This window comes from Capricornis sumatraensis, chromosome 6 (genome assembly GCF_032405125.1).
Source record: "Capricornis sumatraensis isolate serow.1 chromosome 6, serow.2, whole genome shotgun sequence".
In the NCBI taxonomy this organism is placed as follows: domain Eukaryota; kingdom Metazoa; phylum Chordata; class Mammalia; order Artiodactyla; family Bovidae; genus Capricornis; species Capricornis sumatraensis.
The window spans coordinates 53,698,776-53,714,805 of record NC_091074.1 but is presented as its reverse complement, the minus strand read 5'-3'; the positions used below and the strand labels follow the sequence as shown (position 1 = coordinate 53,714,805).

At 50.4% G+C, this 16,030-nt stretch overlaps 1 protein-coding gene across 1 annotated transcript in view; it reads left to right on the top strand.

The window, feature by feature from the left end:
- APBA1 (amyloid beta precursor protein binding family A member 1) overlaps positions 1–12,095 on the top strand; it is an 81,859-nt gene extending 69,764 nt beyond the window's left edge. The window contains exons 10-12 of the mRNA XM_068974432.1: positions 9,060–9,179; positions 11,167–11,307; positions 12,024–12,095. Coding sequence (XP_068830533.1) covers positions 9,060–9,179; positions 11,167–11,307; positions 12,024–12,095 — 333 coding nt within the window. The remainder of the gene's footprint in view (positions 1–9,059; positions 9,180–11,166; positions 11,308–12,023) is intronic.
- The last annotated feature ends 3,935 nt before the right edge of the window (positions 12,096–16,030 follow it).

The following is a 16,030-nucleotide window of genomic DNA, read 5'->3' as shown; positions in this document are numbered from 1 at the left end:
AGAGCTACTTAAAGGAATATTGAATATGAGTATTTAAGGGGAAGAAATTAGATTTTCTTAGAAACAAAGCATGCAAGTGTAGTCTCTGGAGCACATTGGAATTTTCTGATTGCATGGCCAATAGGAACAAGAATATTTCCCCCCACTACAGTATCTGGAGACCCTTCTAGCTCTGTAGCAAGCACTGAGGTACAGGCACATTGGGATCCTATGACTTTCTCTGGTTCCTTGGGGTTTCCTGTAAAGCCTGTAAACTAGAACATAGCTCTGGGTGTGAGTATGAGAGAGAATAAATATGAATTCATGTAATAGTTATTCTAAGCAGGAGAAAATCACAAGAGACAATATCCTTGGCCAAGGGGCCTCGGGTGGAGGAAAGGTCAAGGTAAGTGTATAGGAAAGCTTGTTTTTTCCTTTTTTAATGTTATACAGGAATTTTTCTCTTCTTGCCTGCTTTTTACTCAGTATTTTTATTGAAGTATAGTTGATTTGCAATGTGTTAATTTCTGCTGTACAGTAAAGTGATTCAGTTATACATACATATACATTCTTTATATTCTTTTCCATTATGGTTTATCATAGGATACTGAATTATAGTTCTCTGTGCTAGACAGTAGGACCTGCTGTTTATCCAGTCTGTGTCTAAAAGCTTCCATCTACTAACACCAGCCTCCCACTTCATCCCTCTCCCAGCTCCCTCCACCTTGGCAACCACCAGTCTAGTCTGTTTTCATGTTTCTGTTTCATAGATGGGCTTATTTCTGTCATAGTTTAGAGGTACATATAAGTGATGCCATATGGTATCTGTTTCTCCCTTGGACTTACTTCACTTGGTGTGATAATCTCCAGTTGCCTCCCTGTTGCTGCAAATGGCATTATTGCGTTCGCTATTATGGCTGAGTGGCGTGCTATTGTATATGTGAACCACATCTTCTTTATCCATTCATCTGTGCACAGACATTTAGTTTGCTTCCATGCCTCGTCTACTGTGGATAGTGCTGCTGTGAACACAGGGATGCATGTATCTTTTTGAATTATAGTTTTGTCTGGATATGTGCCCAGGAGTAGGATTGCCGGATCATATGGTAATTTTATTTTTAGTGTTCTGAGGAACCTCCATACTGTTTTCCATGGTGGCTGCACCAGCTTATATTTTCACCAGCAGTGTAGAAGGGTTCTGTTTTCTCTAAACCTTCTCAGCATTTGTTTTTTACAGACTTCTTAATGAGGTTCATCCAGACTGGAGTGAGGTGGTACCTCATTGTAGTTTTGATTTGCCTTTCTCTAAAGGAGATCCAACCAGTCCATTCTGAAGGAGATCAGCCCTGGGATTTCTTTGGAAGGAATGATGCTAAAGCTGGAACGCCAGTACTTTGGCCACCTCATGCGGAGAGTTGACTCATTGGAAAAGACTCTGATGCTGGGAGGGATTGGGGGCAGGAGGAGAAGGGGACAACAGAGGATGAGATGGCTGGATGGCATCACTGACTCGATGGACGTGAGTCTGAGTGAACTCCGGGAGTTGGTGATCGACAGGGAGGCCTGGCGTGCTGCGATTCATGGGGTTGCAAAGGTCGGACACGACTGAGTGACTGAACTGAACTGAATAATTAGCAATGCTGAGCATCTTTTCATGTGCCTGTTGACCATCTGTATTTCTTCTTTGGAGAAATGTCTATTTCGGTTTTCTGCCCATTTTTCAATTGGGGTTTTTTGTTGTTGTTGTTGAGTTGTAAGAGCTGTTTGGATAGTTTGGATTTTAAGCCCTTCTTGGTTGCCTTGTCTGCGAATATCTTCTCCCAGTCTGACGGTTGTCTTTTCACTTTGTTTTGCCTGAAGCCAGGTTGCTCGGCCACCCTGATATCATTCCAGCAGCATCTATGATCAGACCCTAGGGAAGTTGTTCTCAGCTTGGGGGATCTTGACCTCTGCAGGGGACATTGGGCAGTGTCTTAAGACAGTTTGGGTCATCACCACTAGGGAGGAGGAGATGCTGGCATCCAGTGGGTAGAGGTCAGTTGTTGTTCAGTCTCTCAGTCATGTCCGACTCTTTGCAACCCCATGGACTGCGGCACACCAGGCCTCCCTGTCCATCACCAACTCCCGGAGCCTGCTCAAACTCATGTCCATCGAGTCAGTGATGCCATCCAACCATCTCATCCTCTGTCGTCCCCTTCTCCTCCTGCCCTCAATCTTTCCCAGCATCAGGGTCTTTTCCAATGAGTCTTCTCTTTGCATCAGGTGGTCAAAGTATTGGAGCTACAGCATCAGTCCTTGCAATGAATATTCAGAGTTGACTTCCTTTAGGATGTATTGGTTTGATCTCCTTGCTGTCCAAGGGACTCTCCTAAGGTCAGGGATGCCACCAAATGTCCTGAAATACACAGGATGAGCCGCCCAACTAAGGAACACCCAGCCCAGTGTCTGTAGGTTGAGAAAGCCTGCCTTGGGAGAGAAAGGGAGGTTGGTGAGGGAAGGCGGAGGTTGATCTGTACCTGGTTTGGGGAGAAGTTTGGGGAGGAGGAGCCAGAAGAGAGGATAACTTGAGTTGGGGCTGGGGCCTGGGTGGGAAGAAGCCAGGCTTCCGAAGGACTGTGGGGCTGTATACCCGAGCCTATTACACACCAGCCGGGCAGCGCTCAGCTCTTGGTACTGGCCACCTTCCTTCCTCTTCATAAAAGGTAGCCCACGAGGGAAGGCAATGGCAGACATCCAGTTCACAGATAAGTCATCAGCTACTCAGAAGGTGCAGACATGTCCAGTACCCCCTCCACCGCTCGCTGCCTGTGCACAAAGGAGGCAGACAGGGTGAGGCTGTGAGACCCATGAGGCCTGCGCTGCCTTCCCGTGGTGCCACCCAGGGACTGGCCTGTTGCCTGGTGCCTCACACAGCAAGGTGGAGACCGACTAGCGCAGGATTCAGTCAGCACATTGGGCAGTTTCCTAAGGGGAAAAGGTTTGTTTGCACACGTAGCTGACCTTTGATGTCTATAAATGGAGTCTCTCTGGAATTGGAAAATTAAAAGGCCATGTGGTGATGAAAACAGATGTAACTGATGAAGATGGAAAGGAGGAAAGACTGCACCTTTGTGGCCACCCCTGGCAGAGAAGTACGTAGCAGGCAGGCCCCAGCTAGGATGGCGCTGCAGGATGCACGACCTTGTCAAGTGGAAAAGTGTGATCGGCCCAACCACATCCCCCCTCCCCACTCCCACCCTGAGGATTTTCCCACTGGTTTCAGCTAGAACTACCAGGATGGGATGAAGATGTTTAATGGCTTATATTCTTGTTTTTATCTAAAAACCTCTCTCTCTTGCCTGCACCTGAGCAGGTGCTCACACTGCCCCACCCCACCCTCTAGGCCACTGCAGGGGACCATTCTGGGCTTCTTCAAGGCTTCACGTTAGTATTACTTGCTTCAGTGCTGTGTCTGTGTTCCTTGCGATGAATCTAATGAGCAGCTCTCATCCTGGTAAATCAGTGCTTTGCAAACTCTGATTTGAATCACTCAGGGATCTTGTTAAACTACAGGTTCTGAAACAGTGGGTCTGGGATAGGATTCTGCATTTTCAATAAACTGCTGGATGATGACTTGGCCAGCCTTGGACTTTGAGAAACAAGAGTCTAAAGCCGAGAGTTCTGCATCTTGTCACTGTGATGCATGTTGGCCTTTTCTCTCCCTGATTACAGCGAACAGAGTACATTTCTAGACTAGATTACAGGTATTGAATTGTTTTACTTTCTTCGCTAGCTCTTACTTTTCCTGTCATAATTCCTAAAGCATAATTAGTGGTAGGCAAGCGTGTTAGCACACCACCTGTTCACACCCTCACCTCCACGGTCCTGCCCTTCAGGTTTGTTTTGTTTTTGAAAGTAGAGCACCGCTTTCTTACCTTCAACAGGATCATCACAAGTCTGCTTTCCTGTTGCTATGGAGACCATTCTGCCTTCGCCTTTCCCGTCCCCTCTTCCCTACTCTTACCCTCCCACCATATTCCTTAATTTGCTGCACCATTCCGCTGTTGTCATGGGGATGAAATGACCATTTATTTAAATTGGCACCTCCAATAAAAGGGCAGCTGAGAAATCCACGTTCGTGGAACCCAACTTGGAGCATAGATGAAGAACAGCAGAGCACGTGCATGTGTGGTCTGCCTGTTTCAATTGCTGTCTCTCTGAGCTTCATCTTGCAGCAAGTATCCCGAGTCTAGATCAAGGGACACATCAGCATCTTGAAATCAGTTCACAGAAAAGGAAAGAGCCTACCGGACCTATGTGAACTTTTTGGGTACCATGGAGAACCCAGAGTTCTTCTCTTGCTTTTCAGGAGCTCTCCAAGGTCTTCCTGTACCTCACAGGCACACCTGAGCCACCCCAGTGATTCGCAGGGTTAAACACTTAGAGCAGGCAGCTTTGTCTGGAGGGTTGTTTCTGACAGAGGGAGGGGACTCTGGCTGCCCTGTTTGCAGCATTCTTTGCTGTTGTTTTCCACCCCCTCGTCTCAGGGTCGGGGTTGGGGGTTTGTAACCAGGAGACAGAGGGAAGGGACTCTGGCTGCCCTGCCTATGCCCACAGCCCTCCCCTGAGCTCACCGTGGCCCAGCTCCACCAACTCCCAGCACCTCGTGTCTTGGCACACTGCAGGTGATCCGTAAGTATTTACTGATTGGGTGAGAAAGAAGCACTCAAGGGGGAGAGAATACATGTACAAATGGTATCTGAGCAGCACCCCCAGAAGAGAAGCTGACTTGTAATGTTAGCAATAGCTGTTTCTAAGCACAATGGTTGAGATGTGGTGTTGTCAGCCAGTGCATTTAGGAAAGAATAAAAATGCATGACAAGGGCCAAAATTGTCACAACTAGAGATGGAAGAGCCCTTAGTGGGTGTCAGCCTTTGTTTTGAAGACATGGAGACTGAGATAGAAGGAGGTAGAACAGAGGGCCTAAGACCCCCGGGGCTGTGGTGGGGGAAACACAGCTAGAGCCCAGGTCTGCTGCCACAGCAGAGGCCTCTTCCACAGGTCCCTCTGGTCACACTGTCAGGCAAAATCCCAGCACATGTCCCCCTGGGCACAGGTGACAGGACTGCCTGTTGTGCAGGAGGGATGCCTGGATCTGCACAGGTTGCCCTCACCTCAGCTCATTCTGTTGCTCCTGTTTGAAAACCTTTCTGGAACCAGAGAAGCCTCCTAGAGCTGTTCTAGAACCACAGAGAGATGCTGGTGACAGCTCCTGCGATGCGCACACACCACCGCAAGCCAAATCCCAGCCATAGGGAGCTCCAGTCCCACAGAACACAGCAACTCAGGACCCTGAGGGTGCAGCTGGAGGTGGGGAGTTCAGCTGAACCCCTCACAATGCACATGTTGAGAGGATAGCCCGGAACCTCCAAAGGAAGTGGGCAGCCAGGGAGCAGGAGCCCTGAGGAACTCTCACCCCAAGTAAGAGAGTAAAACCATGGCCCCACGCAAGGCTGGGGGCACAAGTTCGTTCTCCAGTCACTCTCTCTGGCTTCTGTTGAGCAGGCCTTATTCATGAATAGTGCACATCATCCAGTTGTCTAAGTGGCGGATCATTGAGTAGAATGTGTTCTGAGTTTAAATACAAACACATGGGATGTTGTCTTGCTGTGGGTGAACTTGGGTGAGTTGTGGAGCCTCAGTTTCCTCTTCTATAAAATGGGCATAATCAGAGCTGCTGGTTTGTCAAGGAGATTAAAGGAGACAGCTCCTGTGACTCTCCAGGTTGGTGCCTGGCAGGAGTCAGCGTGCAGTGACAGGTGGTTTGGCTGGTTTCATCATCAGGGTGGGTTTTGATGGTCAGTGACCTTGGGGTGCTCACACACATGGGGTGGCTGCATCTGTGCACGAGGCCAACTGGTGTGGCTAGTCCATGCTCTCACAGAGCACACTGGCCACCGGTGTGAGTAGAAAACTGACACCTTAGATCATCCCTGAGCGCAGGTGAGTTGGTTGTTCTGAAAATTGAGTGTATCCCCAGGAAATGTGTGTCCTGCTACTGGGAAGACTTGTTAACATATAGGCTGTTGGGTCCCACCCCTGGAGTTTCTGATTCTGTAGTTCTGGCTGGAGCCCAGACTCGGCAGGTTTTTTATTGAGGTAGGACTGATTTGCAATACTGAGTTAGTTTTAGGTATACAGCACGGTGATGCAGTTGCCCAGGTATATTATTTATATACGTATATATTCCTTTTTGTGTTCTTTTCCCTTGGAGCTCGTTAAAAAATACTGGGTTTGGTTCCCTGTGCTATACAGTGAACCCTTGTTGATTATCTGTTTTCTATATAGTAGTGTGTACATGTTAATCCCAGCCTCCTTATTCATCCCTCCCCCATCCTGCATTTCTAACAATAGTAGCTGATGATCCTGGGGCTGCTGTGTGGGGTCCTCACTTTGAGAACATGTTGGCCCAGCATAAAGCCAGACAACTAGAGGCCAAAAACCCCGCTATCCATCCCTTAGTCTAAAGCATATCTTCATTACTTAGAAGCAAAAGGAGTGTGGATCACTCCTGCCACTCAGAGGGGCAGGTCACGCTCTTGCTGCAAATTCTGTTGACACTGAAGTTATCTAACACCAGTTTCACCTCTCAGCTTGGCAGGACACTTGTGAGGAAGGCAGAGACCTGAGCAGAGTCTTCCGTCACCCCATTGCTGACCCCACTGAGCTTCGGACAAGGCAGGTGTAATGTCCGTGTTTGTGTCCTCATCCATAAAAACCTGAAGTAGGAGTCCTGACCTACTGCAGAGAGAGTGTCTGCAGACTGCTTAGAGAGTGACAGCGGGCACCAGCGACTAGGCGATTTACAGATTTCTGTTCATAGGTCACACTGCAGGCTGAAACAGATTTGTCCTTGTCCTCCGGGCCCTCTCTTTCTGCTTCACCTGTAAGGGGCACACACTGGACCCATCTGTGAAATGATGGGGGTGGTGGTGGGATGCGGGGAGGGGGCGTCTCCAGGGGATGCTCCAGACTGGGTGGCACAGAGCCCACCTTTCCCTGCCCTTCCGCTGTTGGCTGCTCCCTCCTGGAGGACGGGATGTCCACTCCCCCTGATCTCGGGTGCCCTTGGCCTGCAGCGCCCTGAGGGAGGGTTTCGGTTCCCAGCCAGATATCAAGGGCAGGAACTAGACCACCTGGGACCAGTGGCAAGATCCTAACCCATCAGCTGTGCAGAAACAAATTTCCACACACAGTCGGAAAGTAGTGAAACAAAGTGCTGATTAGGAAGAAAAAGAATATGGTTTATGTGGATAGATGTCATGCGGGCCCAGAGTTGTGCCTTTCTGGTAGTCTGAATCACCTTTATGGGGCATTTCTTGTGAGTTTCCTTTGCTCAGTCATCTTGCTTTGCCTGGTCCTGAGTGTACTAGGTATCTCAGGATCCTCCCAGGTGTGTATGTATCTCTTAGCCAAGATGGATTCTAGTGAAGAGGCCTGTGGGTAGGTTGCCATCACTTACTGTGGGGTGACACCCTCTCTCTTTTGACCCCCAAGGAGAGTTTCTGCACAGGTGTCGTCGGGGAGGTCTCCCTAACTTCAGGAATGAGGAATATGTGGTCTTTTGTCTTTTATCTAGACAGGGCCTCCTACATCATCCTGCTTATATGGAGTTTCTGTCCACAGGGGAGAAACTGTTCAACCTGGGGTCCATCCATCTCCTGCCTCAACCCTGCAGTAGCATCTTTTAGGAAGAGCTTCTCCCCTTTGGAGGAGAGGAGCTGTGGCAGGCCTGAAACCTTTCCTGAACAGCTAGCCTCACTTGCTGGGAGTCCAGTGAGGCAGGCGTCTGACAGGAGTACTGACTTCTCCCCCGTCTCGCCTTTCAGAGCAGGGCCTCTGGCCACAAGCCGAGCAGTCTGTGTACCCAGCCTTTCTTCCTGCATGCCGCGATTGAAGCAGGCTGGAAAGCACCTGCTGTAGCCATTCAGTTTGGACCAGAGGGCAGGTAGGATGTCTCTGAGGCAGAGCACACAGCCTTGCAGACAGGAGAGGGAAGCTCATTTCAGGACTGAATGACTTTTGTCTAGCCCCTTCCTCTCGGGTGAGGCTCACAAGCTGGTGGTGGGACCAGCAGGGGCAGAATCTTCCCATTGCCTGAGTGAGGAGAAGAGGGGCTTTGTGGTGATTTTCTAGGAGTGCCTCTGCATAGACCCAGGCCCTGGTCCCTGCTGAGCAAATGTTCAGAGGGCAGGAAGACAGGCCTGGGCTCAGCTGAAGTCAGATCAGGTGCAGGAGGTCTAGGCTCAGAAACCAGCTGAAGTCCCTCTTTATCTTCAAAAGACCGACATGCTTCTACACTCCATTCTGGTTTAGAGGGAGGGGTAAGTTACCAGGGAGCATGAAATCAGAAGATGCTTTCCAAGACCTTTTTCCGTCTACTTCCTGCTCTACCAGCGCTGGTCCTAACACCCCCTTCAGTCTCCCAAGGGGGTCTTCCCGGACTGCCGTCTTGCCCCTGCGCCCTGTTTCTCCCCACGTGCACCTGGAAATGGTCACTAACTGTAAGATCCTAACAGGCAGAGGGAATGAGGAAGTAGGACCCTCAGGGGTGAGAGAGAACAAGCCCAATGAATTGGGCCATTGCTGTGAGGTAGATGTCCTTTGTTAGAAAAGGAGGAATTGCTACGACTGTGACTTTCAGAGTAAAGTTCCTTTCGAAAGCCTGTCTCTCACCTGTCCGGAAGCGAGACTGTACATCCTTCATCCTTCAAGCCAGAAACCACACTTGGCAGTTTTTCTCTTAACGGTACAGATGACTGCTTTTTTCAGATGCCTTACACGCAGCCCATTTCCCTGCTCACAGAAACTAGTCTCTTCGCAGGACAGAAGGGCTCCATGTAAGCCCAGCAGTTTTCTCCCCTAGGTTAACAGTTTCGCCTGGACTGTCCAGCTCGGGCGCCGTCCAGCTGGACGAGGGGCACTGCACGGGCTGACCAGGTACCGAGGCTCCATGCAGCATCTTCTGCCTTCAGTGCCGTCTGCTCTTACCTTGTGTCAGCCTCGATGGTCATCAGTTTCCCTTTTATTCACACTGCAGGGCTTGAAGAATCAGGCCCGGGTGAAGCTGAATATCGTGAGGTGTCCCCCAGTAACCACCGTGCTGATCAGGAGACCAGACCTTCGCTACCAGCTGGGGTTCAGCGTCCAGAACGGAATTGTAAGTTCAGCCCCATACCTCTTCCAGAAGTCTGACCCACGAAACCAAGGCCCAGGGTTTAGGTCTTTGGGGGGTATTTTTTAAAGCTGGTCAGTTCCCAGAAAGAATCTGGCAAGAGAGGGGCGGATGGGTGAGGCAGACCCCCTTCCTCCATGGGCAGAGAATTCAGTGCCTCCTCTGGGAGGAGAATGGTCCTCCCAGCTGCCAACTTGAGACAGTTTGGGAGGTGCCCACCTTCCCCACAGCCTTGGCTGAGAACCCAGCCCTGTGGGGCTTATGTGTGAATGATTTCCTCCTTGCTTTCTTGACCTGAATTTGGCACTTTGGGGATAAAGTGTATTTTCATCACTTGGATGTCTGCTTTCAAATACTGGGTTAGCCAAAAAGTTCATTTGGGTTTTTCCACAAGATGTTATGGGATGAACCCAGACAAATTTTTGGTCAACTCAGTACTTCCCTTTTTTCCCCTTTATTGTGATAAAACATACACAGTAGTAAGTTTACCATTTAAACCATTTTTAAACATACAGTTCAGAGCCTTTATAGGACATTCATGAAGTGGTTGTAACCATGCTTCCAAAACTTTTTCTTTATCCCAGACAGAAACTCCATATTCGGTACTCCTCCCCTTTCATCCTGGTTTGCCTTGTTCTAGACTCATAGTAATTCTGGGCTTTGGTGACAAATCTGTAACCTTCTGGATATTATAGATTTTGGACGTGCCTTCCTTCTCTTTGCGTTCATCTTTTCAGATAGAAAAACCTATACTTTTTCCTCCCTTAAATTTTCATTGACTTGTAGGTAATTAAAATTTTATTCCAAGTGTGTCTTAAGAAATACCTTTGAAGTTCCCAGTTGGGGTTGAAATACCTAACCCACTTTATCTGTTTTTTGTACCCATGTAGCCTCATTTCCTTCTTAAGAGAAGAGCCAAGGTTACTTCTTATAGTTTTGATCTGACAACCTATTTTTATCAGTTTATTTTGATCTGACAACCTATTTTTATCAGTTTAAACTTCCTTGGGTATGTTTTTCCAAAGTTGAATAACATTAGAAGTTGTTCAGCTGTTAACAGAGGATTGTCCTATAAGAGATGCAGAGCCCTCAGTTTTATCTCAAGTGTGGGAAGCACCTAAGGGCCTGGCTCCCCGAGTACCTGACAGGCTGAAGGGTCCCCACGCACACAGACACAGAAAGCGTGTTGTCCCGAGCTGAGGCAGTGTCATCTGCATCGGCTTTTAGAGAAAGGTGCACAGTCAGGAGTGAAAAGTCAGCCCTGTTCCTCTGGGACAATTCCACCTGCTTTGTGGGTGAGGTGGGGTGCCTGCGGCTGCCGTGTGCAGGCCAGAGCCCTCCCCCGGCCTCCAGCCTCTGCCCACCACCATGCCTGGCTGCACTGAGACAGGAAATAGCCACGTTAGCATTTCTGCCAGCGGGGAGTGGAACAAGGACCACTGAGTTGAAAAGGCCAGTGAGCTTCTGCCCTCCAGCTGGCCAAACTGTGGCACACACAGTGGGGTTCTAGCAGGTTCTAGCCCCAGCATAAGTCAGGTAACTGACCCTAAAAAGCCAGCTGCTAGCATCACACAGTTCAGTGTTTGAGTCCCAGATAATACTAACCTGCGTCTGACAGTTTGAAAACACTGGCAGCTCTGTGACACGCCCAGACAGCTCTTTTTACCAAAGCTGAGCTTGGATGAAAGTAGTCTGAATTCACGGTGCCGTGAGATCCGGGGACATGCTGCATTCTCTGTGCAGAGTGTGCGAACACAGGGGGGCCGTCTGGGGCTCCAGTGTCCTCTCACTTGTAGAAACAAAGATGTAAACGTCCAAAGCCTGACCATGGCAGCTTCTCAGAGATGAGAGCACTGGGGGTGGAAAATTCCAGAAAAGACACTCTCCTGCCCCAGTGGGTTTCCTAGCAGGCACTGCCCCCCCAGGATGGGTCACTTGACCTCTGGCTAAATTTGGCCTTCGACTCTGACAGATCTGCAGCCTCATGCGAGGGGGAATAGCAGAGAGAGGAGGCGTCCGCGTGGGACACCGCATCATTGAAATCAACGGGCAGAGTGTGGTGGCCACCCCACATGAGAAGATCGTCCACATCCTCTCCAACGCCGTGGGGGAGGTAGGGGAGGAGCCTGGGTGGGAGTCCCCTGGCTCCCCTCGTCCCAGCCAGGAAGCCCTCCTGAGAGTTCGTCCATATCCTGAACACGTCTTCACAACCAAACTGTCTTGGACCAGAATTGAAACCCAATAACAAGTGGTTGTCTGAGAGCTATTCCTCAAAAACATCATCACATCACCTCAGCCTTCTCCTCCGGCAGCATCTACCCACCTTCTCTTCTAGTTCTCTAATCTGGGCATTATTCTCTCTGTGGCTACCCAGTTTTCTCCATTTTTCCCAGCTAATCCCACCAAATGAGCCTGCAAGATTAAAGTCTTAGATTCAAGTCTAATCCGCAGCTCCCTGGTATGGCCAGGCTGAACAGGGGTCTGAACAGCTGGGGAAGGGAGGAAGGCAGGAGCAGCCAAAACCCCACAGTTGTCCTCCTCCTGTTTTAAGGGGGTTTCTCCTAAAAAAAAAAAAAAAGAAGAAAAGCCAAAGCCTGGTGAGAGCTAGAGCTTTGGGGAAAGTAGAGCATACTGGTTTCCAGTCTCCACTGTCACCCCTAATGTTTTAGAAAGCCCATGGATTCTGCTCTTGCTGGAGGCTGCCTGGGTCAGGTTAGAAATGGGGGGAGGGGGGAAGAGGGGTGTGCCTTGAAAGGCGCCCCAGCCTGCGGCGGCCCCCACACAGCCCCGGAGCGCCAGCCCGCCGCTGACGTGTGTTTCTGCCCGCAGATCCACATGAAGACGATGCCGGCTGCCATGTACAGACTGCTGACAGCCCAGGAGCAGCCCGTCTACATCTGAGGCCGCGCCCCGCGGCGGCATGCATGGAGGCCCCTCCTCACTTGTGGTTGTGTTTCTCGTGCTGCTTCTGTGTGCCCACCGGGACCTTCCCCCCTCACGCCCAGCACTCGGTTCGAACCGGAGGAAGAGAATCCGCAGCGACCTCCCTCTCTCTCCCCCCGGTTTGCTTTGTTTGTTTTAAATGCCAGGGCAGTTTTGTATACACTCCTTTGAGGCTGGAGAGCAGGTCAAAGCCACCCAGAATCTGCCGAGGACCTTCCTGAAGGGCCCTTGCGGGAGGGGGCCTGAGGAGGGTTGTCACCACCCCGCACTCTCCCTTTCCAGGAGGTGCAGACCTCTTCGGAGGAGCCCCTAGGGACGGTGAAGAAGCCCATTCCGCAGTGCCTACGATCCAATGGCTGATCTCTGCTCTCTTCCGGTCAGTTCATGGGAATGTGGCAGTAATGGGGGGCCGGCCCACCGGGTACTTGGGGCATCATACGCTATTTCCTCCCAGAATTTCTGAGCCAACCTTATGCCTCTTCTATAGCCAGTTTTAGTTTCAACATAATTGTATTTTCTAATGTGAACCTTTTCACCCCGGGATAGAAGGGGAACTGCTGGGACGCAGATACCTGTGCAGAGAACTGGGCGATTCCCGCGGTTACCAACTGTTAGGTAAACACAGGCAGGTACTTCTGCCGCCTTCTACACCGCACGTATGTACACACGTCTCACTTGCATATATTCCACACTGCCCTCCTACCCACCACCAGTGAGGCACCCAGAGCCCCTGGAAAACCCGCATGGCCTCTCTGTGAGGCCCCTTCCCCCACAGGTGAGGGCCACAGGGGCTGGTGAGCCCTGCCCGGAGAGAGACAGCCCTCTGAGGCTGAGGTCCGGCCCTGCCAGCAGCTCCTTGGCTCAGGGGGCTCTGGTGGACTCCCATGCACCCCCCTCACCCCAACACACACAGCCCACACACACTGGGAGTCTGGACAGGATGGACTGCTGCCCTTGAAGATGAGGAACCTGGTGTGATCGTGTTAGGCTTCCTGGTCCAAGGTGGGACCAGCCTCCTCTTCTCAGGACCACGAGGCAGGATGTGACAGTTGAGAGGCCAGCACGGTACATAGACCACCAAACTAGGGACAGTCATGACCTCAAGCGATGCCTAAGAATCCCCAGATGAATTCCAAAAACATCTTGCTGCCTCGGGGGCCTGAAAAGGCTTTTACTTAGTGTGGGATGTTACGTGTTCCCATCAGGCGCCTCACGTCCGTGGGTTTCGCTCGTCGCAGGTCAGTGCAGATGTTTTTGTAATACCATGATTCTGAGCCAGTCTTCACTTACTCTTGGTCCAAAGAGCACTTTTGTTTCCATGTGGGTGGGGTGTGGCTTCGTTTGGTTTTCGTTTTTGTTCCGTTTGTGACCTCCACAGAGACAGGGTAAGAGAAACTATTTTGTGATATTATTATAGTCCCTGTTCTCAACATCTGGGCTATTTATGTTGTGTCTGTGGAAATAGCAACCTGGTGAGCACATGTTGGATAGTATGGATTTATACCTCAAACAGAGGGATTTCAGGGAGGGAGAAAGTGAATGAGAAAAGACTGGGAACGAGAAACTTCTGCCAGAGAGGTTGTGCAGTCTGGGATCTCTGTGCTGAGTTTTCTGCTTAGGCAGGAAAGCCAGGTGCTTCAGTGGTGTTAGTGGCTGGACTCCCAGTGTGACCATGGGTCAGACCCTGCCAAAGAGGGGCTATGCTGCCCACACATTACCCCTGGGAAGGGGCTGCCCCTTCTCCAAGGGTCCAAGGTGGGCAGTATGGGACCCCTGGAAAACTTTTGAGGACAATTAGCTCAATGTTGCTAAGCAGGAGACCAGCCCCAAGATGAGGAGCCACGAACCTCAGTACCATTTACCAAACTGTAGTGTCTGATGACATACAATTAAATACTAAAGAGTCCTGAGTTCACCTTACCTTTGCCAGAGAGAGTGGGTAAAACAGGAATGCAGCATTCTGAGTGGTATTGGGATATAACCACGAGAGGCTTGTGCCGTTTTCTCCCAAGTGAACTCTCGAGCCCCCGGCCCCCAGGGGGCTCGCCTCTGGCCGATCAGAGGTGTCTGTGATCGGCCACTGGACAGGAACCCTGCCAGCACATCCCTGTGCAGCCCCCCAAGTCATTACAATGCAGTGTCTTCACCCAAAGGAGAGGAGGCGGCAGGCTACACTGCTATTGCTACTGCACAAATATCTGGAAAGTCTGATGGGTGTTTTTGCCAGTTAGGAGACTAACGTTTTAGTATAAGATAATCTCACCACATACCTTTGTGTCAGTAAGAGTGGCTCCTCATGCCCAGAGAGTCAGATCTCTAACTTGGTGGAGGTTCAGTCAGCTGTCGTGTATTCTTCCCTGCCTGGCTGCCCGAGGGGAGTCAGCCCATCTTCAGAAGTTAACCAAGAGGCAGGATCTTAACAGTAACTGGGAAGTCTCACGGGAAGTGATGGCCTGTTTCCCTCTGACATCCCAGTATATATAGTTACATATGTAAATATCTGAAAACCCTGTGTAATGGTGAAGACTATGTACAGAGCAGCCTTCCCAAACATGGCCCTAGGCAAAAAGCCACTCTTGCCACTTGGCTTGGACGTGCTGGTGACTCAGCTTTGGGGATACATTCCCAGATCCATCTACTCTTCCTGGTCCAGCCAGGATGCACCAGAACCTGCCCTGCCTCTGCCTTCTCAAATGTGACCATTTCAGGGAGCCACCCTCAGCCTTGGGTTCACGCGAGGATGAAGCCCCCAGAGACCAGGGCCTGGAGCCCATCACGGGGCGCTGGACTCTGAGTCCCTGCATCCGGGTCTGCATTCCCAACACTGCCCATCAGCCCCGGCCTCAGAGAGTCCCAGAGTAACCTGCTACCTCCCCATCGCTCCCGCTATCCCGGTCACACCCGCCACCCTGTCTGCACGCAGATGAGACCCGCCCCCGAGCCCAGCAGTGAGGCTGTTACCAATGTTTACAATTAGGGGCACCTCCTCTGAGGCGTGTTTACTCTCCCACTCCCAAGGCCACTTGCTGGTTTGAGTTTCATGTCCGTTCGCCCCTTCCCTGATTGAGGCCAACTTGAACACACAACCCGGATCTTACGTCCCGACCCTCCGTCAAGGCCATGGTGAGGACTGTGTGGGAAGAATATTCCTTGTACATACTCAGCACAGCCCCTAGAGTTCGACTTGTACTATTGTTCTGTAAAGAGGGTGAAATAGAGCTTATTGTAAAGCGTTGGGAGAAGTATAGTATTGTATTTGTAACAATATGGTTCTTTGTATACACAAAACTCAATGATCTCTATATATAATTATAAATATATATAAATAAGATATATATACACGTGAGCCTGGAATGTTGATGCCGCACACCCACTGAATGTATTTCCCCTGACAGTCTGGTCACTGGGCTGGCCCGCCCTCCCCTCCTCCGTACTGTTTTGGGGGTTGTGATGTATTTAATGTGTTCTCTTCCTTTATTTAACTGAACGCTAATGTCTGTAAGAGTTGCCGCAACAATAAACAAGAACGTCACCTCTTGGCCCTGGCTGAGTGTCTCCATGTTTCAGGTGAGGGACAAGACTGAAGGTGGGTGAAAGATGTCATCATCCCAAAGGCCACCTCCTACTCATCCCATGGGGCCTGCTCAGTGCTCAGAGCCCATTGCCTAAACAGGCAGGTTCTGTGAATCAACTTGGCTAGAAAACAGAAGCGGCGGCGTCAGCTGTCAGAAAGTCCACTGTCTCGTCGATCTCCTGGGAGCACACTGAATGCGACATAGGAACCCTCAGGGCTTCTCAGTGAGGGAAGGGAAGTAGAAGTGAATTACCTCCCCCAAGAAATCTCCAGGGAGGGGAGGTAGCCCTGCTTAAGTGGACTGCAGAAGGAAAAGTTC